General features: G+C 39.3%; 1 protein-coding gene across 5 annotated transcripts in view; it reads left to right on the top strand.

Annotated features, from left to right (window-relative positions):
* The first annotated feature begins 235 nt into the window (after positions 1 to 235).
* SETX (senataxin) overlaps positions 236 to 27,470 on the top strand; it is a 29,320-nt gene continuing 2,085 nt past the window's right edge. The window contains exons 1-25 of one of the 5 annotated variants that reach the window (XM_052667474.1): positions 236 to 312; positions 851 to 1,015; positions 2,761 to 2,941; positions 4,868 to 5,078; positions 5,219 to 5,328; positions 5,458 to 5,677; positions 5,955 to 6,074; positions 7,090 to 7,261; positions 8,406 to 8,496; positions 9,162 to 13,649; positions 14,399 to 14,498; positions 16,140 to 16,316; positions 16,866 to 17,095; positions 17,540 to 17,707; positions 18,242 to 18,395; positions 18,817 to 18,918; positions 19,388 to 19,500; positions 20,142 to 20,213; positions 20,902 to 21,045; positions 21,539 to 21,646; positions 22,450 to 22,637; positions 22,987 to 23,079; positions 23,719 to 23,883; positions 24,376 to 24,474; positions 26,793 to 26,880. In XM_052667474.1, coding sequence (XP_052523434.1) covers positions 2,762 to 2,941; positions 4,868 to 5,078; positions 5,219 to 5,328; positions 5,458 to 5,677; positions 5,955 to 6,074; positions 7,090 to 7,261; positions 8,406 to 8,496; positions 9,162 to 13,649; positions 14,399 to 14,498; positions 16,140 to 16,316; positions 16,866 to 17,095; positions 17,540 to 17,707; positions 18,242 to 18,395; positions 18,817 to 18,918; positions 19,388 to 19,500; positions 20,142 to 20,213; positions 20,902 to 21,045; positions 21,539 to 21,646; positions 22,450 to 22,637; positions 22,987 to 23,079; positions 23,719 to 23,883; positions 24,376 to 24,474; positions 26,793 to 26,880 — 7,593 coding nt within the window. In that variant the 5' untranslated portion in view covers positions 236 to 312; positions 851 to 1,015; position 2,761. Of the gene's footprint in view, positions 313 to 353; positions 456 to 516; positions 540 to 850; positions 1,016 to 2,760; positions 2,942 to 4,867; positions 5,079 to 5,218; positions 5,329 to 5,457; positions 5,678 to 5,954; positions 6,075 to 7,089; positions 7,262 to 8,405; positions 8,497 to 9,161; positions 13,650 to 14,398; positions 14,499 to 16,139; positions 16,317 to 16,865; positions 17,096 to 17,539; positions 17,708 to 18,241; positions 18,396 to 18,816; positions 18,919 to 19,387; positions 19,501 to 20,141; positions 20,214 to 20,901; positions 21,046 to 21,538; positions 21,647 to 22,449; positions 22,638 to 22,986; positions 23,080 to 23,718; positions 23,884 to 24,375; positions 24,475 to 26,792; positions 26,881 to 27,470 lie in introns of those variants that run through there. The other 4 variants (XM_052667476.1, XM_052667473.1, XM_052667475.1 and 1 more) reach the window with 4 other exon arrangements.

Below are 27,470 nucleotides of genomic sequence, written 5' to 3'. Positions count from 1 at the left end.
GTTGCATCGCAGGCCTCGAAGCTTTCTCCCAGGTGTTTATAGGCTCAGATTGCCGATCGCAGGTTTTATGAGCTTAGCGCTTAAATCATTCAAGTTCGGGGCTCTGTCAGCACTTGCATTCACAGCACCGCTCAGCTGTCTCAATTTCCCCGCCGCGGTGGTCCCACCTGCCCGCGGCCGTTGCCCCTTTAAGGACGCGAGGGCGCCGGACCCGCGCGGCGCCAACTTCCGCCAGCGGACCGGAAGCGCGGGGTCGCGCCGTGAGGCGGGGCGGGTGGGGTCGGGAAGCGCCGCCATCTGAGGTGAGCTCAGGTGAGGCGGGCTCTCCCGGCCCCGCGATGCTGATTTTCGCTGCTGCAAAGCGACGCGCTCCGACTTCTGTTCTCCCTTCTCTTTCTTTTAGCTGCACTGTTTCTGTGGAGGTAGCGCCGGACCCTCTTGGTTCCTGAGGCGCTGTGAGCTCGGGGCGGGCGGTGGTTGGGACGGGAGGAAGCAGAAAGCTGCCTTCTGTCCCTGCTGAGGCCGGGGGTTCCTCTGGGGTCGGTGTGGGTTTCGGCGGGAGCCGTTATGGGGTGAGTGCGTGTCGGAGCTTCTTTCTGCTGGGGGCGTTTGTGTGTGGAGGGGTCTCTTATTTTTAGCAGGTTTGTTCCTTGAGGTGCGCGGGTAAATCCACCTGTGTCAGAACGAAGTGAGTGGAATTTGTACGGCCTGCGTGTGAGCAACGGAAAGAAACGACGCTTAGCAACTCGGGAAGGGATTGCTTAGCGTAGAGACAAAATTAATCCAGAAACCGAAGCCGTTCTTAGCCTGCAGCTACTGAGCTGATTTTCTGACTCCTGTTTTCTTCAAGGTCTCCGAAGCACAGCCCGAGTGCCGGCTGATGGGCTGTGCTGTGCCGTGCTGCAGGGCAGCTGTGGCTGCAGGCTTTGACCCCCGGCCCTGAGCACAGGGCAGCCCGAGGCCATCCCACCATGTGACCCAGGGCTCCTGCAGCAAATCTCTTCCTTTTCCAAAGGTAAATCCTACTGCTGGTGCTTTGTTTTCCTTTCAGTGCCTTATCTATGAGGAAATCTGTGGTTCTACTTTACCTGGGTTTCACTTTTGCATTCGTTGTTGTGCTGAATAACAGATGTTGCCAATGCTCATTTTATGCACCCGTTCCAAGTGTTCCTGCTCCACTAGAACTAATGGGATCTGAGATGGCTGTGTAGCTTCTGTAGGAATGGAATGTTGTTTCTGTGTTAGAACTAGCAAGATAAGTATTTCATTTCATGGTCTCTGCTGTCATCTAGCATCCTTTATCAGTACTAACAATTATTTTTGAGTCCTTTTTACTTCACCGGGGGTCTCTGGTGGTCTTCGTCACTTGTCCTTTGTATGAACTTTCCACGTGGGCACACGCTTAGTAGATAAGGTAGAAGTGATTTACAGTCATGAAGGTTAGGCAGATGGAGTAATTTATAGGTATGCAGACTGCAGCTCTTGTTTGTCCAGCCATCTGGAATACCTCTGAGCCTTGAGTTAAAGACAAGTTAAACAACCCACTCCTAAACAGTGCGATAATGCCTTTACAAATCAAAAACCCTTAACAAGGATATCATTAGGCTCGTTATGTTGGAAGATTGCTGGTTTTTGGTGCTGGGCAGATGAGGCCTGAGAGATAGAAAATTTAAGGAGGACAAGTTAGATGATTAGCAATATGTATATGTAGTGCGAGAGGTAGACTGTATTTTTGCACTGGAAGTTTCCAGTATTCTTTGTATATAGTGTAGGCTCTTAATGAACTTATAACCCTCTTGTGAAAGAGTTATATGAGTTGTTTTTCGCAAAGGAAGCTGCTGAATGGAGTGATGTTGAGATTGGAGCATTGGCTCAGCTAGAATAGAGACAGGCACAAGATAAGGTAAATATGCAGGGAGGAGATAGCCTAGTATGGGACAGAACGAATGTGCTAACTTTTGGCAACATTGCCCTGCTGTCGCCATAGGAAAATACAAAAATACCTAAAAACAACAGGTTGGTAACAGACCTTATATGGAGACATATCATAGCAACAGCATCGGGAGGCCTGTGAGCCTGAGGTTCAACGAGCGAGTGCCAGGAGAGCATCACCTGCGTCGGATTTAGGGCATCGAGCGGAATGAATCGCGCTGACTGGTGCGCAATTTCTCGCTTGCCAGTAGGGGGCGGGCGTCCATTATTGAAATAAGGGAAAAACTTTGCTGCTATCACTAAAATCTTTGCCTAACTAGAAATCTTTGATTCTGAGAGTTTCTCGCAGTAGCTGGCAACAGTTTATGTTTAACCAGTATCCATATGTTAAGTGTCGGGAAGGTTTGTGATCCTGAAGTACTCATTCAATGAAGAACCAGAGGAGAGAAAGGATAAGCATAGGGTAATAGGGCATAAAAGAAGTAATGCTGTTTCTGCAGGCATGCTCCTGCTTGCAGGATGCCTGCTGTTGCAATTGTGAATAAAATCTATTTTTATCAGAAGAGCTATCCTGACAAATTATTTGGGTTTTTCAACAGTATGAAGACTATATAATGTGACTTTTTCGTAGTGCTGTGGCTGTGTTTTTAATGTTTGTCATACAGAAAACTGCCCACTGCAATTTTTATGTAATGTTTTTCACATATTCTGTTTCTTTGTTTAATTGCAAGCGCCTACATTATCTAAAACAGCTGTTATGGTTGGAGGGAAATACTTGACCACTCTGTCTTAAGACTTTTGTTGATCTCATTGTCTTTCTTTCTAAAGAATGAACGTTTGTCGATGGTGTACACCGAGTGGTCTTGATACCACTGAATACCTGAAGAGCTATGCATCGAAACAGTTGTCCCCAGAAGATCTTGAAGGTTCCAACGATGACCTCTGCTACTGCTTGGAGTGCGTGGTTGAATACCACAAAGCAAGGGAGAGATTGCCAAGCTTGCATCGGGTAATGGAGTGTTTTGACTCTCAACCTTTACTTAGCAAGGAGAGCTTAAAACTGAAGGAAAATTTCAGAAGGGGCTTCAGTGGCTTGGCCTCAGTATACAGGGGAGCTTTTTGCAGGAATTGTGTTATAACGACTGAGGAAAATGGTAGGTTGAATTTTAACCATGCTTTTTTGTTTTTTTACACTAGGTTGCATAGAGCAAAGCATAAGAGAAGACCTGTTTGTTTTGCATATATTCAAATTAGTGATAACTAAAGTCACTGATTTAGAAATTATAGCTTGAAGCAAATCAAGAGATTGTACGCCAAGCAAATTAACTGCTCTGCTTTTAAAGTATTGGCTTCTGTTCAGTTTTGAGTTCTTCCTCTTTTTGTTTCACTTTCATTTTTCACTTACAGTTTCCAACGATGTTTGAGTTTCAAAGCTCTGATTTTTGCACGTGTGTACAAGATAGAAATTAACGGGAAAGAAAGTAAAAGGCTTAGAGCTGCTGGGGATCAGATAGTCATAATCATAGAAGCTCGTGGGGGACTTTGTAGGAGATAAGATAAAATTCCAAAAAGGGAACAGGGACAGAGTTGGATAAAACATGTCTGTGTTCCAGTACAGAAGTCACAATATAAACTGCTCACAAGGCCGTGTCGTCCTGAGACTGTGGGCCTCCTCCTCTGTATTGCCTCAAATCTGTGGGCCAAAATCTAACCATCGGATAGAACAGAAGAAAGGAAGAGATAGTCAGTGGGTAATCTGCTGACAACAGAGTGAACAGGATGTTGAAAAGACGGTGTGCCTTGAAACGAAGGGATGAAGATAAACTGATAAGTTCATGGCTTTTGACTCATGCAAAAAAGAGACTGCAAGCGAATGGACCCTGGGAAAGATCTTGGTGGGAAGAGAGATTGAGCCCACTGTTACAATGTGTGTGTGTGTGTATAAATATAACTTTAACCTTTAACCATTATCTAGATATGGGTAGACAATCCAAGTTTGGAACTCTGCCCATGTGTTTTTGTAGCCTAGTATGGATGCTGATGATTATCTGAATCAGTCAAAAGGTTAAGGTACCTGCTTGGCAGGACTCTCTGGTAGTCCTTAACAATGTGAAACTGACTTGAAAACGATGAAGGGTGCTTCTAAGTTGTTACTTTAAGATGATTGTTAGCATCCTGTTGTGTATTTTGAAAAGCTTATTTGCATGTGTGGTGTCCTTATCTATGCCAAATGAATATTTGTAGCTGATCAATCATTGTTGCTTTTTGTATGAAGAGATTTCTCAGGAGTCCACAAAAATGCATACCTCTAGAGGGCAGTCCCACTTGTATAAAGGCTGGAATTAAGCGGGGTGACTGAACCACTGAATGTGCCTTTCTGCATGGTTTGATTGTGGGGTATGACCTTGATTTCTAATTGGAGCAGTTACTTTAGATGACTAATATAGTAAGGAAAGAATCCTGGATAAATATTCAGCAGGTCAGTTGTTCTGCTTGCATTATGTTCTCACTCTTTCATTATTATGTCACAAAATGTCACATGAGAAAATAAGATTTTTAAAACTGGCATTTCTATTTTTTGAATGTCTTTTTCTGGTATCATTAACTTTTTTATGCTGTGCTTTACCTATTGCCTGAAATGATTACTTGAACAGTTTGAGTTATGAAAATGCTTGAAGTTTTAATGCCACTCTTTTTTTTTCTTCTTTAATCATTTTTAATATTATCTCTGGAGCGAGGACTTTGTCATTTGCACAAGCTGAATTCCACTGCAAGATTTTGTTGTATACCATGTCAAGAAAGAACCTTTGCAAAATGAAATTGCAAATTTTGAAAATCTGGTCAGAGTTTCTCCTTGTAGTAATATTCTTAATGACTTTCTTTGCAAAAGCAGTATTTTTAAAATTTTTTTTTTTCCATCTCCCACACTGAATAGGTTTTATTGGAATTGGAAACCTCCCGTCTCATAGCCCACATTGAAAAATCCATGAGAGAAGAAGCTGGAGAAGATGATGAGTTGTTTATAGTGGATGAGAATGGAGAGACACAGCTGCCTGTTTATGTTGGCCCAGATTTTGAGAATAACCTGAGAGTGCCGCTTATAGAAATGCTGAAATACCCGTATCTGCTGCTGCATGAGAAAGTCAGTATGTATCCTCTAGCATGTAGTTGGAAAGGCATATGGTGGTGTTCGTACTGAAGGAGACAAAAATAGCAAATAGTGGATAAACCAGAGTACCAATTACTGATAAATTTATTTTTATTATAAATATGTTTCTCCTTTCAGGTGAGCTTTGTGTAGAAGTGCTGTGTAGAATGGAAGAAAGTCACACCTCCTTTCAGATTTTTGAGAAATATCCAGGAATTTATCTATTTTTGGTACACCCAAATGAAGTGGTAAGTTACTTTTTCTGTTCCATAAAGCTTGATTTTTAATAATGTTAGAACAGATTCTAAGTGGTTCTGTGTTGTTGGTTTTTTTATTTTTTTATTTTTTTGTGTATGTGTTTTTGTTGTAATCCTTAGATTCGTCGTTGGGCCATCCTAACAGCAAGGAATTTAGGGAAGGTTGACAGGGATGATTACTATGACTTACAGGAAGTGTTGACTTGCTTGTTTAAAGTTATTGAACTGGGGCTTTTTGAGAGTCCAGATATTTACAGATCTTCAGTGATCGAAAAGGGAAAACTCATTCTTCTGCCATCCCATTTATATGATAATACCAACTACAAGAACTATTGGCTAGGTGAGTATTTCTGATTTGAAATGAGCCTTGTGCTTGTAACTTGTCTGGTAAGTAGTTGTTTCAAGTCTGAGCTATTTCAAGTGGTTTGGTTTCTCTTGGAGCTTGTCAAATGGAGAAACTGCACATTGCACATCTGCAATCTGTAGTTCAGGTAGTTAAATATTGCTGCTGATCTCTTAGGTTGAGTTTACAGCAGTAGTGACACTTGGAAAATCCTTGATTTGGTGAAACTTAAAACAAGTTTTCAGAAATGTACAGAAAGGTGGTTTTCTTGCAGGCATTTGTATGTTGCTAACAGTGCTGGAAGAACAAGCTATGGACTCCTTGTTACTGGGCCCAGACAAACAGAATGACTTCATGCAGTCTATACTTCACACCATGGAGAAGGAAGCAGATGGTAACTAATTTTTAGTATGAGATTGAGACGATTTCTAGTTTATTATTCATTTCTGTCTTTTTTGTTTTTATTTTCTATAGTACTTTATAGTTTAGTTTTTTGGGGTTTTTTTTAGCATTATAATGCTGGGGTGATAAAACTTCAGCTTTGGGGCTTATTTGTCTCCTGAGAGATGGTCAATATTTTGCAATATTTGGATTATACTGACAAATACTGAAAAGTGACATTCATGACAAACTCCTAATGAGAGAAAACATGGTAGTGCTTGAAGAGAACAAAATTGATCATTTCTCCCACATCATTTTCACAGGTCATATGGAAATGAACATTTCACTATGGCATAATGTTAGAATTTTTAGCACTGAAATAACAAAACACCTTTTGGCCTTTTTGGACTTGCTTAAAAAACTGATTCTTGCATCTGTTTTATTTGGACTTTAGATTTTAGGCTTGTAGCCCTTGAACCATCCTTGTAGCCTGTGTGCCATGGCGTAGCTCTAGAAAAGCCTGTGAGCTGGAGACTAGAGCTGCCCTTCAGAGAAATAATTTTCTTTATGAAGATATTTATAACATAGTACGAATGTTGAAGATATGGTGTCACCTTATATGAGGAAGGAAAAACACACAGGAAAGAAAATTAATTGCTTCCATCTTAAATTTGAAGAATAAATTGTCCTAGAGGTGTAAGTTCTTAACTAAGAACTGCTTTGGTTTTTAGATTATCAGAGCAGGGAAGTGGTAATAATAGTTATCCAGGTACCTGTTGATCAAATACAGCATAAGCAGTATCTTTCTGTACAAACAAATTAAGCCGACTTTTCCTAATTGTTTTTTCTTGGGGTTAAAAAGCATAATTGCAACCTACTCAACTAGTTAAATCCATGTTAACTTCATTTTAAACAAACAAAAAAAAGCCACAGAACAAAAGCTGCAGTAGGAATCAGTTTCACCCTAGTCCAGGAACACGCAGGACTCTTGCATTTCAGTTCTCTCCGATATTACTGTTATGTTTCAGATGATTCCACTGACCCCTTCTGGCCAGCGCTGCATTGTTTCATGGTTATTTTGGATCAGCTTGGAGCTAAAGTATGGGGTCAGCTTATTGATCCCGTCCAGGCCTTTCAAACAATTATCAACAGTGTGAGCTATAACAATGAAATAAAGAATATACGCAATAGCTTTATAAGGTAAGTTTCGCTTGTTTGTTTTGTTGTTGGTGGTTTTTTGTTTGTTTTTTTTTTTGTTTTTTTTTTTAATAATAGGTCATTTTTGTTACTGGAATAGGGCAATCTTTATGACCACAGAATGGCTTAGGTTGGAGGGGACCTTAAAGATCATCTAGTTTCAACCCCTTGTCACTGGTAGGGTTGCCAACTGCTAGGTCAGGCTGCCCTGGATCCTGTCCTACCTGGCTTTGAATGCCTCCAGAGATCTTAGTATCAGGTAGCATAATAGCTTGGTATTTGTTTCCTTGTCAGTGCTGCCTTAATTTATGTTGAGGAAGTGGCAAGGAGAAAAATGAGGTGTTGACAACTTCAAGCAATGCAAAGTTGAAGTAGGCCATCTACAATCTCAAAAAAGTATGTGCTTGCTTCTCTTTGATTACTTGATATCTCAGGTATACTCAGATTTTTTTTTTTTCCTCAGTGAGAAAGCCTGCTAACTGCTTAGTGCTTACTTAGTGTCATAACCAAGTCATGCTTGAGATTGAAGAAAAATGCCACATTTGAGACTCTTAATAGAATTATGAAATTCCAGAATTTTCAATAGGATTATGCTGTTTTTAGATTTTATTGTAGTTTCATATAATGACTGATTTGAGTTTACTTTCAGCTCACGTTAAGTCTTGATTATTTCTCCAGATTTTTTTTTTAAAGGTATTGTATGATCACAAAAGTTTTATACATTTTCTGCATGTATTCTTTTCAGAGAAGTTAGTAAAGCCTTACCTTGTAACATCACTATTTGCTTCTTGGTCTTACTGGAGTGAATGTATGAGTACCACATGCCAGTGTAGCCATAATTTGGCTGTACTTAGGGATCAAAAATTCAAAGAAAATTGACTTTAAATGTTTGTTCTATTTAATCAGTCAAATCCACGTCTTACTGAAAAACTCTTTTTACTGAGGCTGTTCCTCCCTCTGCTTCCCACTCTTTTACAAGCAGGATAGAATAAGATTGCACAGTTTTTACTGTCAATGATAAAACATAGCTAGGAGAATTTCTAATAGTGACATGGTCAGTATTTTAAAAGTGAAGTCTGTGTCTTGGCTGATTGGCTTTCTGATTGCTAACTGTGTGGAATATGTAATGGTTAATATTTCTTTTTAGGGCGAAATCTGAATCAAAGACGAACTATGATGATGAAATGGTTACTTGCAGTCAGATGGTATATACTTATAACACAGAAAAGCCTCAAAAGGTATTAACAACTATGTTTTTTACTTTTTAAACTGATTACTGAATGACAGTGTCAATTTAAATCATCTTTGAAATAGAGGGGAATACATTCTGTTTCTGTTACTAATTTTCATAATGTTGCAAAATAAAAAAAAAAAAAAGAAGTCAATATTGTGTGCCTTAAGCAGCAGCAGGTCTGGCCATTTTCTTCTTTTTCTGATACTTTCAGAATGCAAAAAGAAAGAAGAACATGTCTATGAATTAGGCAGAGATTCTACTAAAACTAAAGTTGGTATTGAGATCGAGGCAAACACCATTACCTGAAAGAAAACTCTGAATTCAATTTAGATACGGAGAAACAAAGGGCTTTAAATATAGGAAAGCTGATTATCTGAGGTTAAAATATGTCATTGTGATCTCTGGAAGGTTTTAAAATGCTTTTTTTTTTTTTTTTTTTTTAAAGGAAATACAGTTCTACATTGGCTTTATAAGTTAATTGAAGAAATATTTTTTTCTTGTGTATAGTAGTTTGATTTTTTTTTTTTTTTTTTTTTTATTTTGACTTATGTTAACTAATAACAGATCCCTTATATGTGAGAAAATAACAGAAAGGTTAGGAAAACAAAGGCAGATTGAACTGTGAAGATGTGAATAATGATCATAATTCATGATTAATTTATTTTTCAGGATACTGGGTGGAAAACTGCTATTTGTCCAGACTACTGCCCCAACATGTATGAAGATATGCAAACACTGGCTAATGTTCTTCAGTCTGATATTGGCAAAGATATGCGTGTCCATGACAGCACGTTTCTGTGGTTCATCCCTTTTGTTCAGTCACTAATGGATCTCAAGGACTTGGGTGTAGCATATATAGTAGAGGTCATTCACTACCTCTGTTCGGAAATCAAGGATATTCTCAATGAAAGAATCCAGCGGTGTGACAAAGTTTCTGAATTTTTTCTGTTGATCTTGGTGTCGATTATTGAACTACACAGAAACAAAAAATGCCTGCATTTGCTGTGGATTAGCTCTCAAGAATGGGTGGAAGCAGTGGTGAGATGTGCTAAGCTTCCAGCAATTGCATTTACCCGGTGTACTGAAAAAGCAGCTGGCAGCTATGCAAGAGGTTCATCGACAGTATCTTCACAGGCTTCTAACTCTGTGCAGCATGCTTGTGTGCAGCTGATACGCAGCCTTCTTAGAGAAGGCTATCAGATCGGTCAGCATGCACTGTGCAAGCAATATTTAGACAAACTCAATCTCCTTCTGCGAGGAAATCTATCTTTAGGTTGGCAGCTGAACATCCAAGAAACTCAGGAATTACAAGTATGTTTAAAGCAGGTTATAAGAAACTTAAAGAGCAGAGCAGTGAATGTGTCTGTATCTGTAGAAAGCAATGCAAACTCTGCAGCTTTACCCAGTGTTTCTTTGAAGCAAGAGAAGAGCACACCTGGTGATAAGATGAGTGTGCATGGCAGAGAGAATCTTTGTTCACCAGTTGCCTTCATATCAAAGGAAGGTGAGGATGGACGTTGTCAAGATAACTCTTTCACAGGCAGAAATAGCTCTTGGGAAGAGGATTGTACAGATTCATCTAAAAATTCAAAATCTTTGACCTCTACAGACTGCCTCTTGGTAAATATTAAAAAGGAGCCTAAGGACTTGATAACTCAGCAGTGCAAATGCCTGCAGAAATCATTTGCAAAAGAAATGCATGGGAAAGTTCAGGAAAATAGGAACAGTGATCTTATGTCAGGGAACTGTGATGTGGGTAATCAGGGCTTTAATACAAGTATTCAGAGTTCAAATTCTAGAAGAAGTGGAGTGTTGGAAAACAAACAGGAAGCAGAAGCCGTATCACCAATGTGTCTGTCTGCTCAGACTAGTGTTGATTCTCCAGAGGATGTTTACAGCTCAGATGTAAAGGGAAGAAAAGTGTCTCCTAGTTCCTCTTCAGAGTTTAAAGAAGATACGCATAGACTTGTGTGTCTGAAAATGAAGATGCCCAATACTGAAGGGCACTCTAGACTATTAACTCCAATAGTGGATTTGAAAAACTGTGGTTCTGCAGCAAGTGCTTCAGAAGCAGAGCAACCTGTGTTTTGCGCTGGTAGTTCGTGTATGAGGAAAGACTGTTGCAAGCATCAGGGAGTAAACGCTGTGGGTGAAAATGAAGACAGAGAATCAGCAAATATTTCAAGGAATTCTGAAAGTACATGGGAGCAAAGTGCTTTTCAATATGGACTGGTCTCCAAAATCCAGGAACGAAGAGAGATGCCACTTGACTGCTTCAGCTTTGCTAAAAATCAACCTGGCATGCAAGGAAACAAAGATAACAGTATTTTGCTTGCAAATATCAGTGACACCGTACTGCAGAACGTATCCACCAAAGATGACTCAAGTTTGTTTTTGAAGTCTGTCCATCTTAAAGACCAAGAACAGCCTAATTTAAGAGACCTACTTAAATGTGACCGTAAAGGTCAAATTTCAAAGACATCCTGTACAGTTAAAAATTCAGTAAGTGGTCACATTCCATCTAGCTTTGAAAATAAGGGAGATATGTCCAATGCTGCTCTTCCAGTCAGTCCACTGCCAACCAAATGTGAATCAAGTGAAAGGTTGATAGTATGCTCAAAATATTTCAAGAGAGAAAACAATTTAGAGGGGAATGAAGAAGAGCATTTTGTGAGGATGGTTTCTGGAGATAATACTTTAACAAACTCCCAGCTCGATAAAGATCTCAGTAAATTGTCATTAGCTGCTTATGCCAAAAGTGTGAATTTTCCGTCACAGTCAAGTCAGGAAAGTTCAATGCATAATAATACATGTGATGTTAAAAGGAAAGTGAAAAGTGCTGTAAGATCCTCCAACAGTGCCCAGAGTAACGTGACTCTCTATGATACAGATAGCCATGACAATAAAACCATTATAATTTTAGACTCTTCTGATGAAGAAAACAATGTTACTATCAATAAGGAAACAAAAGAAATTAATGAAAATACGTGTCCTGAAAAGCAACCTTTGTCAGAAATGCAGCATGATGTTACACATAGCAAATCAGAATCAAAGATGCCAAACTCTCCTTTGCCTCTTGAAGACTGTGACTCTCAGTACTTTGAGTTTGAAACAGAAGTTGATGTATTTTCAGTTTGGCAAGATACTCAAGAGTATAAACAAGATGGGCTTGCAACATCGGTTGGTAGCAGTCATTCAGATGGCTTATTGAAGGATCACACAAATGAATGGGGTTATGATACAGATTATGTAAGTGATGATGCCGTGGAAAAAGAAACAAATTGGACAGGGGAGGAGATAAACACTTCTCATCAGAAAGAAAATGATAATACAGAAGTAACTAATTCAGCTTTGCAAGAATTTTCTGCTAAAGAAAATGCAAAAGATGAAGTGGAGAATTCTACTGACAAAACTACTGTTGATAAAGACTTAATTCTGAATGCAGATTTGACTGAACCCAGAGCTTCTACATCCAATATCTCATTAGCTTCAAAGCTGGCACTGAAGAAAGGTACTCTGAGCCCACGTAAAAATATAGGTAAATCTAAGGTAGCAAGAACTATTCAGAGAAGTCCTAAAGCAATGGCTCTGAATACAACACAAACTAAAAAACTACTTCAAAGCACGTTAAAAAAAATTCAGCCTGGCAGGACAATGCCTGCTGTTGTTCCTCCAAAGAAAGCTCGACAGTGTCCTGCACCAACATCAACAGTGGAAAAGCTTGGTCTGAAAAAGGCACCCCGCAAAGCATTTGAATTATCCCAGCGCTCGTTAGATAGTGTAGCTGAATTGCGTAGTTATGGAAAAGTTGCAGGGAAGGTTGGAGGTGTGCAGAGGGGGAAACTTAAACGAGCTGCTCATCCGAGTTTATCTACACAAATTAACAAAAAAATGCTAGCTTGCCAAGAACTTCAGTTTTTAAAGCAAACAAGGCTCAGCAAAAGCGTTCGAGTGAAAAATATTTCGAGGAGTTCTGAGGATAGAAGCAAAAAAGCATCCACAATGGATACAAAGTCTGTCAAACAAAAGGCTAAATGTCTTGATAAACCATCTGCTGAAAAGCAAGAAGAAAAAAAACCAGGAGAGACCTTTTATCCATCTGTTGATGAGAGTGAACGTATCACTAGCATCTCTGTGGAGAAGGAGGCTGTGCAAGCTACACTTGTCTCTAGTTGTTCAGACTCAAGCAGAGCAAAAGACTGTGATGTAATGATTCCGCCTGTACTTATGGATTCAAGTCCGTGTTCTGCTGCAGTTGGAGATGCTAAAGGTAAACCAGAAGAAGGTTGCATTGTCCAGCCTGAATTTGGAATGGCAACTTCAAAAGAAAATGAGTGCAAACCAGATGAAAACGACGATGATGATGATGATTTATTTTTAACTCAGTTAGATCCTGTCGATATGGAATTGTGTTCACAGGATGAAGATGCTGTAGACAGTTCTATAGCTACTACAAGAACAGAGGAAATGGAAATAGATAGTACTGAAAACCTTCAGCAGAATGAGCCCTTGACTGTTGTGAAATGTAAATTCAAAGACTGTACGGGGAAAGTGGAAAAAATAGGAGACTGCTGTAGCAAGCATTTGGCCGCCAATTCAGAATCAGATCACCTGTTTGCTAAGCCTTCTTTGCCACCTAGAAAACCTTCCACTACTAAAATTTTCAGCTCAGTAAGTTCTTCACGAAATGCAGCCTTCAGCAAAGATCTTGAAGATGTTGAAAAACAACCACAAGCTTTAAAAAGCAGAGCTAGCGTTGCAAAACCCGCTGTGTTGAGACCACCGAGTGAAAAGGCTACGCCAACAGGAAATCAAACATGCAAGACTCCAGGTTCCATTAATATTCCTCAGCCTCGTATTTCTAATAACGTTCTCCAGCCACGAAATACACACATCAACAATGCTTCAAATATTTCCAGACGGCCTGCCCGAGCAGAGCATTGTTCTTCTTTTCTTGGCGCTCAGCAGCACGATCATAATATTTTTGTTAAGGAGGTTCTGAAATGGACTTATGAAATGTTTGCAAACTCCATGCAGTTTGGACCTCCAAATACTCTCCTACAATCTGTAGTCGCCTCTGTTCCCATCAGATTTCAGGGATACAATGACTATTTTAATACGTTTTTCCCCTTGATGATGCTAAATGCCTTTGAAACAGTAAGTTTTTCTTTGTTTTAATCAACCATAATTAGTAAACTCTGGAAAGAGATATAAAACTGTTTTCTGTTTACATTACAAAAATGTTCTTGATCGGTTCAGATATTCATCTGAACACAGGAGTGACTTGGGACAAATACTAAGGCTTTTTTGTGCACATTCCCATCAGCGTGCAGTAGGGGATATTAAAAAAAGTTGTTCCTCTTCATAACGTTTAAAGCTTAAAACAGCAATTTTTTTATTTTCTTTTTTTGCAAACTGAAGTTCTTCAATGGCAGCCTCTGTGTTTAAAAAAACAAACAAACAAACAAAAAAACCCAAACAAGTTTCAGTCATTGCTGAGAAGTTAACAGGAGTGTAGGTTAATCTAGAAAGCACTCTTTTCCAGAAAAAATTCTATACAATAGTTTTAATAGGAAACACAGTGTTCTTTAGCTAAAAACTGTATGTTTTTTAAGGCTGGTCATTGCTTTTCTTCTCCAGTTGAAATAAGACAAAAAAAAAAAAAAAAAAATTAAGTCAGTACCAGGATAATGCTGGCATGCCTTCAGGATGCAAGGCAGAAAAACCCACATTTGTTTTAAAGGGCTGTGTAAGAAAATTGTATTTAAAATGGTGGGGAAAGTAAAAGCATTTTTGCTTGCTGCATGTATCTTGTTTGACAGCACTTGGAGTTGTGATGAGCTGTTCTTCTGAATCCCTAAATCCTTCTAAGTGTTTTTATGTAGCTTTTACTTTCTAATACATAGCTGGCACAAGAGTGGGTAGAAAACCAGAAGATGAAAGACAGGACTTACTACTTCTACTTACAGAACTTCTGTGCAGATTTGAATACGGCAGAGTTTATAGGTAAGTGTGATGTTTGGTGTAATTTCTTTGTTTTGCTTTTAAATGAGACTTAGTCTTTATTTTCAGGTAGGCAGTGCCTAATAACAAGTAAAGTACCTAAAGGTAGAAATAAGCATCTGACCTATGAGTGTTATGTCAATTTATAATAATTGTAGGAAGGTAGGATTATGATTTATCTTTTTTCTTTATTATTTATCTTTATTTTCAAAATACAGATATAGACGTATTGAGTGAATATAAGGTGTTTTGTCTCACTTATTTCTTAGAATGTGATACATTTTGTTCACTGATGTGGTTCTTTAGCTCTGAAAGTGCAGTCTTGAGTCATGGAATAGAGCAGTGTAGCAGGAATTCAAGTGCTGCTACCTCTAGTTTTTCTATCTGTTCTTGCCATGTAACTGCATGTTACATGTAATCTCTATTCCTCTCACCTTTTCTAATGTGGTTGCTTCACCAAATGCGTGAAGTTCTTATTTGCTTTACATACTAAAAGGATCTTTAATTTGTGCTTTACAGAATGTGCAGAACAGAAATAAGCATTTTGCAGGGAACTTGTGCTTCATCGTGATTGGTTCAGTACAGAAGTTATTTGTGTAGCGTTGGGATAGTTTTACTCATTTGGAATGTTGTTTCATCTTATTCTAGCAAATGAAATAATCCTTGACTTGTTCTGCTTTTACGTGGCTCAGAAGAGTGCACATGGAGTTAATCTCGTAGTCTTTAGCTTTGTGAGAGTTAGACTGTGTTTTTGCAGTGGAAACTTCCAAGACCAAGATACAGGCCGTGACTGAATTTATAACTTTCTTACAAAATGGCTGCATAGGTTAAAATGACCACATAGGTTGTTTTTCACAAGAAGAGCACTGAGAAGCAGAACAAGATGGAGGCTAGGATGTGCTGAACAGGGTAAGAAACTAATCCAGAAGGCTTGAGCCATGCCCACAGTTACCAAGCATGAACAATATGAACTTCTGTGAAGAAGTACATATCTTCATTGAAGAGGGAAAGGCTGGTAAATAAATGTATAATTAAATTTGTGCTTGTTGGCACAGCAGACGAGGTATCATAAATCAGGAACTGGGGCTTAGCAACCTTTTAGCTATTTCCTGATAAGAGTTTCTTTTTTCTTAAAAGTGGCTTTTGTAAGTAGTGAGAGATAAGGTGAAAATACAGAGCAGGGTAAGGAAGGTCTGACATAAGGACAGGTATGACAGCTTCAAGAAATACTGTCCTCCTCTATCCATAGGAAAGTGCAAAATGATCTTAATGGGCTGGTGATAGACCTTATGGAAAAATGGATTAGCGAATGTGTCATGTAGACTGTGAGCCTGCTGTACCTAGCCAGGAGGGGAACATGAGGGTAATTAGCTGCAATGAGAGAAAAGGTGTATTATGAGAGGGATTTCTTCTCCCTCGCCACAAAGAGGAGCATGCCTGCTATTGCAGTAACAACAAAAAAACTTTGCTTCTTCACTGAGGTCTTTGCCTGATAGAAAATTACTGATTCTGAGAATTTCCAACAGCTATCAAGTAGGTGTTACTGAAATATGTAACATGTTAATTGTAGCATTTTGTTAGTCGGGAAGTAGTTGTGCCTGTTGTCCTTTTATAGTTCTAACTTTAAAATGTATTTTTGTGTAGCTTATTTTGAGGAAAACGATTTGACAAAGCAGCTCCATCCAAAGGAGGATGACTTAATCTTTCTGGTGGGCCAGAAGAAGAAGGATGCCTTTGGGGAAGACAGTGAGGTAGAGGAGCACCTGGTGAATCACGTTGGTCTTGTGAGGAGATTTTCTCGTGCGTCTGGCTGCTTAACAAGTAAGGGACAGAAATAAAAGTGATACCATGAAATGCTTCTTTAGAGCTGGTTGATGAGGGATGTAGCAATTACCTCAGAGGAAATATTGTTGTTTCAGCTCAGCATGTCAGCATGCTTACTACGTGCTAGAAACTTTGTAAGAAGCCAGCAGCTGAATATACAGACTTGGTTGGCTTTTTCGTGCATTTCCTGCAGACTTCAATACACATGTTCTTACTTCTGTAAGAGCAGAAACTCATAGCCAAGTGCTGTGCATCTTTAGGAGTGCGTTGTTGTTAGACATGAGGTGTCATGAATTTGTGACATCACTGCATAAAATCTTCACAGCCCTCTGTAACTTGAGCTGTGAAATGTTTACCAAATAGTAAGATTAATGCTGCCCAAAGAAAACAGGTTATTTTGGCTAGAATTATTTGTCTAATAGAAGACAACTCCGAATTCTGACAATATTTTTATGTAACTTGTTTGAATATCTTCCAGTAATCATTTTGAATGTTCTTTGAATTAACAGTTTTTGTTGTCATTTCTCCTCCCTTCTCTTTTAATAGGACAAATAGAGCAGCATATTGTCTGTCATCTTTCTGTACAAACTCGAGGAAATTTGTCATTCTTCATAAATAATCAAGTGAAGTGTGTGGTGGTTGGCTCCTTAGTGCCCACACAGCGATCATTCAGAGGTCTGCTACTACTGAGCAGGAGTCCCTTGGCTAAACCCATCATAAATCCAAGTTACAGTGATTTCTGTCCAAGAGATTTGCCTGTAGCTTCAGAAAATGCTGTAAGTCCTATGCCTAGGGCAAGTGATAGAAATGGCAAGTGGGCAATTGGATCTTGTGAATTTTGCAAAACTGATTCTGCGTGCTGATTTTGGAGGTGACCAAGGGTGAAAAGAAAGGTTTCAAAAGCACTGAGTTGCTCTGCTTTTCAGAGTTGGTTGATCGGGTGAATAGAGATGATGCTGAATTTGTTGAGGTGCAACGGAGCACCTTTGTTTCTTTGCTGGAGTGGTCTGTGCAGGAAGTTAACTGTAGTGTGGGAAAGATAAAGTTTTGTAGAGGAAGCATCGCTACAACTTTTCAGTCAGGATTGGGCTTGCCTCTAAAAACCTAGTATCGAAAGCTTCCATGCACTTAGATTTTGTGAGCCTTAGCTAAAGGAACATTCTGGGATTCTGCAATGCTTAATCAGCATTAAGTCGGTATTTTCCTGTTGGTTCCTTCAGGCGTTTTCTATGAATGAATACAACGAAGATCAAAAGAGAGCCATTGAAACAGCTTATGCCATGGTAAAGCAACATCCAGGGCTTGCCAAAATCTGTCTTATCCATGGACCACCTGGAACTGGGAAGTCCAAAACTATAGTTGGACTTTTGTCTCGTGTTTTGAGTGAGGTAGGTGAACGTGCTGCAGCCATCTTGTGTGGGTGTTTGGTTTCTCAATGCAAGTCAGTGGTAGCTTCAGCTAAGTGGAAGGGTAGGAGTGGGAATGACTGGGGATGCAGTTTATTAAACCGAATTAGTTAAACCAGAACTGAATAGGCTGTAATGGTGGAAATAATATTTTTTGGATGCTTTGGAAAACATTTGCTTTACAGAACTTAGAAAATTAAAAAAGAATAGGAATTTGCTGAAAATATGCTTTATTAAAAGTAATACATCAAAGTATTAAGATATTTTTAACAGTGCTATTTGGCCTGTCCAGTTTAATGGTTTTTGTATTAGCATCCATCAGATAATTGTTGAAGGGAGCTGTGCAGGTGGTATTTGTTTGAATGACGTGCTGTACTCGAGGCCTACCTTAAGAGTTTAAGTAACACGTACCTGTACTCTGCATGCTGATTAAGTTGAATGTGCTGACTGATTTCTGAAATGCAAGTGGAAACGATCTCAAGAGCCTGTCTTGGTTTATTGTTAATTAATCTCCAGAACATTAGGAATGAGAAAACAAGTAAAAAAAATGCCAGGATGAAGCAGAACCGTTTCCTGGTTTGCGCCCCATCCAATGCTGCCGTTGATGAGCTCATGAAAAAGATCATCATTGCATTTAAGGAAAAATGCCAAAACAAGCAGGAGCCTTTGGGTAAGGTTTATTTAAAAAAAAATAAATCTGTTTCTGTGTTAAGTAGACAAAACCAGTTGTTACAGTTTCTCCTTCAGGTTAGGTGTAATGCTTCTGCTTTGCTCTGTACAGCTGTTTCTTTTGCAGACCTTGACTGATGCTGCATCCTTATACTACTGTTAGTTTGCTTATTAAAAAGATGTATTTTTTTATTTAAGTAAACTGCACTTTACGTACACGTTTACCCTTCTTCTTAGTGTTATTATCAAATCACCACATTTAAGTCATTAAAATTTGAATAGAGTGTTACCAGTACTGCTGTCGTTACATTGATTTTTATTTTTATTCCCCCCCCTCTCAGACTGAAGTGCAAAGATGATTAAAGCAATTTGGGTCTGATTAAAGCAATCTAAAAGTAATTTGGGTCTGATTTTGTAAACAGGAAACTGCGGTGATGTCAAATTAGTGCGACTGGGTGCTGAAAGATCAATCAACAGTGAAGTCCGGGCTTTTAGCCTGGATAAACAAGTTGAACATAGAATGAGTAAGTAGTGTGCAAACTGGGCTCTTCCTTAGGTTTTATTTAAGAGCTGGATGACGTAAAGCACTTGGGACTGTGTGTCCTTCAAAACAGGAGATCAGGTGTAAGATTTTCTTTCTGCAATGGCATGCATCGTGCCAGGGTGCTTCATAAGTATTCACAGCATGTACAGCCTGAAGTCTAAGTAAAACCCCCAGAAATTAACACCAGGTCTTGTACATCTTAAAGAAAGAATAACAAATGCATGTTAAAGCCATTCTTCTTAAACAACGTGACTACGCAGCATTTGAGAGATGCAGTTAGAACCAAGAAAAGTGTGTCATCTTCATTTTATTGTCCAAGGCAAAAGACCTGGATAGGAAAAAGGAAACTGCAATAAGAAGTGACTTTCTGGTCATTGTTAATGAGGTAATGCTGTGACTGTAAGCAGTTGAACTCTTCCCCTTGCTTACTTTCCTCCAATTTATTATAGAACGAAAGCCAACTGACCGGGACCAGGATATTCAGAAGAAAAAAGCAGCTCTGGATGAGAAGCTGGACATGCTCTCTCGTCAGCGCGCCATGCACAGATGTGAAAAGAGGGAGGTAATAAATGGGCAGTGTTTTATTTGTTTGGGTGTGGGTTTTTTTTGTATTCATAACTGTATCCAAAGAGTGAAAAACGCTTTCTTTTAAAAACATCCAGGATAAGGAATGAGGAACTTCAGGGATTTTTTTGTTTGTTTGTTTATACTGATGTTTTCAGCTGTACAGTTCTATTGCTCTAATGCCCAGCAACTTTCATTTGGTTCTGCCACCCTTTTGCTCTCAGTGCAACCATATCAATTATTTAATTTCATTGCGTGCCTCAAAGCTTTGTTTTGTTTAACTGGAAGTAATAAGATGACTTTAAAATCTGACATTTGAAGTGTTTTGCACTTGGAAGTTTTCCATCATCTTGCCCTAAGAAGTTGGCATTTGTTTTCAAGTTACAGATTTCTAAAGGTAAACCATTTTTCTGTTTGCATGGAAATGTGAGAATGCAGTATCATGTGTTGCAGAGTGTGAATATGTTTACAGTTTTCTGAGGGAACTGATCAACTTCTTCAGACACATTTGATATTTAGAGACAGTCTGGACCAGTCTAAATGATAAATGAATTATAGTATGGAAAGAAGAAAGAGAAGTAGAACATGTGCTGTTAATTATTCCTGATATTTATGTGGACTCTTTTTTTCCTCATGTAGAGTCAAATGCTAGATGATGAAATTGGCAGACTTTCAAAGGAGAGACAGCAACTTGCTTCTCAGCTGAAAGAGGTAGGAATTTATCTTCAGGGCTCTTAATAAACCTCAGGTAATGTATTTGGATACTTGGTATCCTTTAATTGTGGTGAAGATTTGGATTTGATGTAGCTGGTAGTGTTTATAAGTAAGTGAAAAGGTAAAAGACAAGCTGCTTTAAGTTACAGATTGCCAGATGTGAGTTACATGTGTACTCTGGCTGTTGTGTTGAGGAGAAAAACTATTTGAGAATTCTCTCTGAGAGTGGATTTAAAAAGAAATGTAGTGCATTGGGTGAAGAAGAAGAAAAGAGCTCACAACCTTCATTTAATTTGACCTATATTCATCACCACTTTCGTGCCTCTTGCTGGAGTTGAGGTGTATTTAAGCCTTTCCATGAGAGTGACAGCCAGAGATTTTGTGTGTGCAAGGGGGGAGTGCCAATCTGCACTTCCAAACCTGATAGCAAACACAGAGTTGGATGGCATAATTGTAGAGGCAAAAGTTTGCCACTTCAGTAGGACTGGTCTGTGATTTAAAGTGAGAATACTGCTTTGAGTCAGCTTTTGTGACTTCCATTTGCAGTCATAGAGATAAATTTCATTGGGATGATCTATAACTCGTGTTTGGTTTGGCAGTTAAAATTGTCCAGGCAGTTAAAAATTGCTTGAGGGTAGTTGATGAAAACAAAAAGAGAATACATGGTGTTCTGTTGTACTTGAAGGTTCGGGGACACTCTCAGAAGGTACAGACAGATATCATCTTGGAGTCTGATATAATCTGCTGCACACTGAGCACAAGCGGAGGAGGGCTGCTGGAATCTGCGTTCTGGCGGCAAGGACCTTTCAGCTGTGTCATTGTGGACGAGGTCAGTAAAGCCACTGAGAATTTCATCTTGTTCCGTGCTTGAAGTCTGCCTTGTTCTCTGCTTAGGCTACTTGTGGCTGCTTGCTGATGTAAAATGACCTGGGCTGACTACTCCGTCCCCACGTTTTATCTGATAACAGCCTGTTCTGTCACACAGAGCAATGGGAAGAAGGGATAAGTACTAATTGCTTTTTTTTTGCGGGCTTGGCTGTCACTAAAGCATCACACAGCTTTTATTTAAAAGTCATGGCTTAAGTGTACTTCTTGCTATAGAGATTTGTACATGACTGTGTTATGTTTATATCTGCTTGGGAAGCTCTGCATGTTTAATGATAAAGTAATAATCTAGTTTGAGTTTTTACTGACAATTTTTTTTTTTTAAGCCTTAGAAAGCATTTTTTTGTTAATTCTAGCTGGTATTACAGAACACTTTAGGTACCTCAGTCCTTTGCTTACAACTTTTGCTTTTTTGTCCCGTTCACGTATACAAAAAGGCAGGGCAGTCCTGTGAAGTTGAAACACTGATTCCACTGATTCATCGCTGTAATAAACTTGTCCTTGTTGGAGATCCCAGGCAGCTCCCTCCCACTATAAAATCAATAGTAAGTGTTTAAACTGTATTTTTGTTATACTATCTAGTGGGTGTAGGGTAAGAACCATGGAAAAAACATAGAAAAGAAAAAAAATAAATAAAAGCTTCAAAGTCAGATCACAGTGTCTGTCAGGTTACAGCATTTTATGCTGCCAAGTGATGCCTGTTTAGTGTGTTATGTGGAGCCTGTATCCATACTGCCTTCAGATGTCTTAGTAAAGCTGATGCTGATGTGAGCGTGGCTTCCGTAGGCTTGCAGCTAATCTCTTGCACCAGTAAGAAAAGCTTACGGTAGCACAAACTTCCATGCAGCCCAGCACTTCATTTGTGATCGACTGCAGTGCTGCAGGATCAGTTACACCGTTGTGAGCTTCATCCACTGTCACATTCCTTAAGGAACACAGGATTAGGATGAACTGCTGTTGGTGTGAGGACTTTCTTGCCCTATCAGTGTGTTCTAAGAATGAACGTACGGGCGGCTCTTACTTTGCCTGTGGTGACAAAGAGGAGTCTTTCAAACATCTGACAAAGAAAAGAGGAAAAATAGAATGCCTTTTTTAAGCACTTTTTTTTTAATTTACGTACTTATTTAGAGATCCCAGCTGGGAGACCTCACTTTTCATTATTACTGTGCTTAAAATTGCAGTATTTCAGAAAGGATAAATGCAAGTGTAAAAATGAAGTGCAAAGTGTTGTCATTTCATCAGTGTTTTAGAACTTCCAAGTATCAGATAGTTTCAAGTCTAAAAAGCAAATTTTTATCGTCAAGTTCGACCTAATTCCTCAGAAATCACTCCAGTTTCCTTCTGACAGAAAGCTCAGGAATATGGCTATGGTCAGTCCTTAATGGCACGCCTGCAGAGACACCTGGAAGAACAAGTGCAGAATAATCTTCTGCGACGTCTGCCAGTGGTGCAGCTGACCGTGCAGTACCGAATGCACCCTGACATCTGCCTTTTCCCATCCAGTTATGTTTATGGCAGAACTCTAAAGACTGACAAGTGAGTAGCTGTCTGCTCTGATTTCTGAGCAGTGGGGATTTCAAATGAGCCTTTTCATATCAGGATTTTTATTATTTTTTTAAATTCTAAAAATTGAGGTTGTGGGGGAAGATGCTTAGTGGGAGACTTGCATTTAACCTCTTAGTGCTTGCTGTTATGCATAACTAGCTCACTCAAAGGATCGTACTCTTTAGTGCATGGAGTTCATTTTTAGGTTTCAGTTTATTCAGGTAACAGTGAAAATTAAGAGCTCTGAAAAATAGCTGAAGGTCGCTTTTATGAAAACAATGGTGGAAATAAATGATGCGTCAGTTTCTTGTGGTTACCTAGTGATGAAACTTATTTACAGAGCAACAGAAGAGAACAGATGTTCTTCGGAGTGGCCATTCCAGCCCTATCTTGTTTTTGATGTAGGAGATGGCCGTGAGGAGCGTGACAAAGAGTAAGTCCTGCATCCACTCTGCCCAATGGTACACGTGCTGAGAATCAGTTACCAGCCAACGGGTTGTGTTCTTTCCTGTAATGTTTGCCAGTATGCATTAAGCACCCAGAACTGCGTTTTCAACTTGGTTTGATTTATGGGAAGAATTCTGCTGGAAGCAGGTGTTGATTGGTAGTGGTAGTGGGGTTTATTTACTTACCTGAATATAGTTTTAATCCTGTTGTGACTGTCTGCTAGATGCCAGTGAATTCTTACAGTTTATGCTAACTCAGGAGGTGGTTTGAGTTTCTGATGTATTTTATTTATTTTTAATCAGTTACTTTTTCTTCACAGCTGCATGCTGAGGTAAGACCAGAAGATGGCAGGCTCAGTCCTCCCTTTTGTGTGTGCTGAGGAAAGCAAAGCTATGTAATTTCAAGGGAGCATGAAGTGTAGCCTTTCATGGTTAACATTTCTCATTGTTAGTACCTTGTCAGGGCCTGCTTGTAGAGGTCTTTGAACATCTGTATGAAGGAAGCTCTGAAAGTTCCAAGGGGGTCGTTGAATTGCAATTCCACTTCCAATTTGGCTGAACTGTTGAATTCAGAAGCTGTCAAATGTTTGTTTGTTTTTTTAACATTTCCTCCATTTCTTGTTCAGCTCTTTCAGTAATCCCCAAGAAGTGAAACTGGTGTTAGAAATAATTAAAACAATTAAAGAAAAAAGGAAGGATCTAGGTCTTCGTCGCATTGGAATAATTACACCTTACAGTGCACAGAAAAAGAAAATTCAAGAGGAACTCGACAGAGTGTTCAAGAATAACAGGTAAATAAACCATGATGTTTCAAATGGGAAGTGGCTCTTGTGTATTAGTCCCTTGATTATCCTCTTAAAATCACAGCAAAAACTTTAAGATTTCTGTGTGTACTGCCAAGATGTGCCCTTGGTAATGCTTTTAAAAAAGGATGTTACCAACCCTTTCTCTTAAAACAAATGTGGTCTCTTTGTACCATTTCTTAGTTATTGCTTGTCTGTGTGCTTTGATTATATTGCTGTTCTGAGTGTAGCTGACTTGAAAGAAAATCTAAAATTCCAAGTGATGTGGAACTGAACAGCTTTTTAGCAGTGATCTTGGCCTCAAAAAAGGAAATTTTGCTTTATATTCATACACTGAATCTTTTCAAGTTCAGAAGCAGAAACTAAGCTTGAATAGTTCTGACAGCTGATCATTCTGGATAGCCTAGGCTGCTTGCATCAGTGTGTTGCTTAAAAATCCAACTAACAACTTAATGGCTTGATTAATATTTTCTTTGACAGCCCAGGAGAAGTGGATACAGTGGATGCATTTCAGGGACGAGAGAAGGATTGCATCATAGTGACGTGTGTCCGGGCACACAGCTCCAAAGGCTCCATTGGGTACGTCCATCTCCAGTGATTTGCAAGCCTCCTTTCCAGTAACACTCCAGATATTGTCATTACATTTTAAACATTATCAGTAAGAGACATGATTAGAGAACATGTCACCATAGCTAGCAGATGAAAAGCCATCTGCGTGAATTGATGTTGGTGGTTTGACATCCCCCCCCAAATGGGGTGTGGAAAACACTTAAGTATGTTCTGTTTTATATGCTGATGAATGCACGTGTCTGCTTTAGCCTGTTGTTGCTTAGTTTTGGCAGGCTCCTTAGCACACGGCAGGACTTTGCTTTTAGCTTTCACTCTGTATTGTGATTTAACATTTTTTGTCACTATCGTTATTAATACAGCATTCTGTCTGTAAAAGCACTGCCAACCTGTACGTAGTTTGGGCACATCATGCAGAGCAGCTGTATCTTTGATTTGTAGAGCAGCATGCCTACGTTGATATGCAGAAAGTCTTGAATTAAGCTTGCAGATTTGATAGTTTATGTAGGTTTTTTCCAGTCTGAAGCAGAAGGAACTGAATGCCAGGTGCACTGTTTGTCCCTCCAGACAACAGTTACACAGTTGTTAATTTACTTTAATTTACTTTAATAATATTCTCCGTAGCTAACTGATTGCTTCAATTTAGAAATGGCAGTAGTGTGCTGCCTTCTAGTTCATTAGCTTTTAAATTAATCTATGGGAAAGCTGTTCACATAAACAGAAATCCTTTGTTTCCACACACCAGGTTTCACTAAGCTGTTTATGCTTTTCTGGTACTAATTTCCTACTTGTTAGCTTAAGGGCTTCTAATTGTGTTGACCTGTGCTGCTTTGGGAAGGATAAAAGACCCAAATTGTGTTAAACAGTGATGCTTTCTGAAGGTGTCTTAATCTAGTTGATTGAGATTGGAGACTGAAGGCAGCTGGAACCTGCCAGTACTTCTGGCTGGCCTGGGACATAACCTCTATCTGTTCTTTTAGAACAAAACTTTGCAACACTGTGCTGGAGATTTACATAATAAAACTTTGGCAGTGGTGTGCCTTAAAAGCTGCATGTACTGATGAGTTGGACATCTCTGTTACAAAGTCAAGTGTCATTGGCAAGATGTGCTGGGAAAGTTTGCCATCACCATTACTGCTGATCTCTTAGCTGAGCAAAGTATTTTGGTCTCCAAGGTTGCTCGTCCAGCATTAAATTTGCTCTGAAAGTACCTTGCAAAAGGAGGAAAAAAATCTCACAAGACACAACAGTGAAAGGATTTTTTTCCTTTCCTCAGACCAAAGTGCTTGTCATCTTCCACTTTTAAATGCTGTTAAGACTGAGATGCTCTTTCAAGACCACTTTTTTTTGCTTCTTTAAGACGTGTAGATCTGTATCATCTGTGCTGTTGGATCTGCTCCCCTGCTTCTGTCCTTTTTCACTCAGTGGCCAAATCGTCTGCTGTGGTTCTGTGACTTTTGCAGTCTTTACTGCAGGTATTGTAGACCTGCTGTTCATCACCGCGCTATTGGGCACTGATGCTGGGTCTGTTCAAATTAAGTTGTGCAGAGGCTTGTCTTTGAATTGCAAACTTTGTTAATACAGAATAAGCTGTGCATTTTGGGAACTTCTTCGTTAGAGGAGGAATGTAAGTTTCGTAACTGAGAGGTGTTTTTGTTTTCTTCCACTCTGAAGATTTGCTGGGGAAGAAGCCCTAACAGAAATCAGCATTCAAGAATACACTTAACGTTTATTTGTAGGTTTCAGCACCTTGGTTTGTGAACCCACGGACGCAGGCTAGGTGATCTCATGCTTGCAACATGAATATTTTCTTTTGCAAGGGTTGTGCTTTTCTGATCTCGAAGCATGATATAGCAGGTTTTCCTTCATATTCTGCCAGTGCACTTCACCTTTAAAATAAAATGTTGAAATGTTCAGCATTTCAGTAGAAATTTTTTCCGTTAATCGTGCCAAATATTATTAATCTATTTCAGTTCAAGTCAAAAAGAAGCTTAAAGTCTTGATAGGTGAAGTGAGGTTGATGACTTCTGTTCTTTGAGGAACATTTAAGGAAGCAGTAGTTGGCATTAAGAGGGGATTTGCACTAAGAAAGGAAACATTGATGGTAAGAGGTGGAAAGGACTGGAATTCCCTGCAAGGCGTCAGTGGAGAAAGAAGGAAAAGCAATTCATCTGAAGCCCTTCATGTAGAGCAGGGCTGTGCCATGGCATCTGCGAGTGGGTCAAGGGCTGTTTCTGTTGTCTTCGTTTCACAGTAACTGAATATTTCCTTACCACTTTTAAGTCTCTTCCAAGAAGTCTTCAGGAGCTTCATTCTGTCATGTCTCCTAGGTTTCTGGCAAGTCTTCAGCGTTTGAATGTTACAATTACCCGAGCCAGATTCAGCCTCTTCATCCTTGGAAGACTGAAAACACTCATGGTAGGTACAGTGCTAATCAAATGATAGTAATCTACCCTTTTAGGTTGAGTCAGTATTTTCAGTACCTAAATTATAACACAGGGCTCTACAATTGAAGAACAGAGACTTCAAAGATAGACAAGATACAACGATGGCAGAGATACTTTCCTTCTTGATCCTTACTGTTCTTCCACTTAATGCAGTTGTCATAGGATTCTAGAGCAAGGAAAGATTAAAAACTGCAAAACACCCCCAAACATTCCCCTGATGTTCAGATTGTTTTACACTACTCTGTATAGCCATGTGGTGTCTGAGGATACTATCTGATGGTATTTTTTGAAACAAATGTTTCTGAAACAGATATGCATATCTGGGGGGGGGAGGGTCATAAAGATCCTATGAAATGTGCAGAAATACTCTTGAATAGACTTGGTCTTATTGCTTTTGGTTTTTATTCTTTTTCCATTGGTAGGGGGGTTAGCTACATCACTAGGGGGCATTAGACCCACATTTCACACTGGAAATAACTCTAGGCCTTCATAGATACAGAAATTACCACTTAAAGAGTAGTTCAGATTGCTGAAAGTAACCTTCCCTGTGTTACAGCAGCC

This window comes from Tympanuchus pallidicinctus, unplaced genomic scaffold (assembly GCF_026119805.1).
Source record: "Tympanuchus pallidicinctus isolate F22 unplaced genomic scaffold, pur_lepc_1.0 scaffold8, whole genome shotgun sequence".
In the NCBI taxonomy this organism is placed as follows: domain Eukaryota; kingdom Metazoa; phylum Chordata; class Aves; order Galliformes; family Phasianidae; genus Tympanuchus; species Tympanuchus pallidicinctus.
This window is presented reverse-complemented; position numbering and strand designations above follow the sequence as displayed.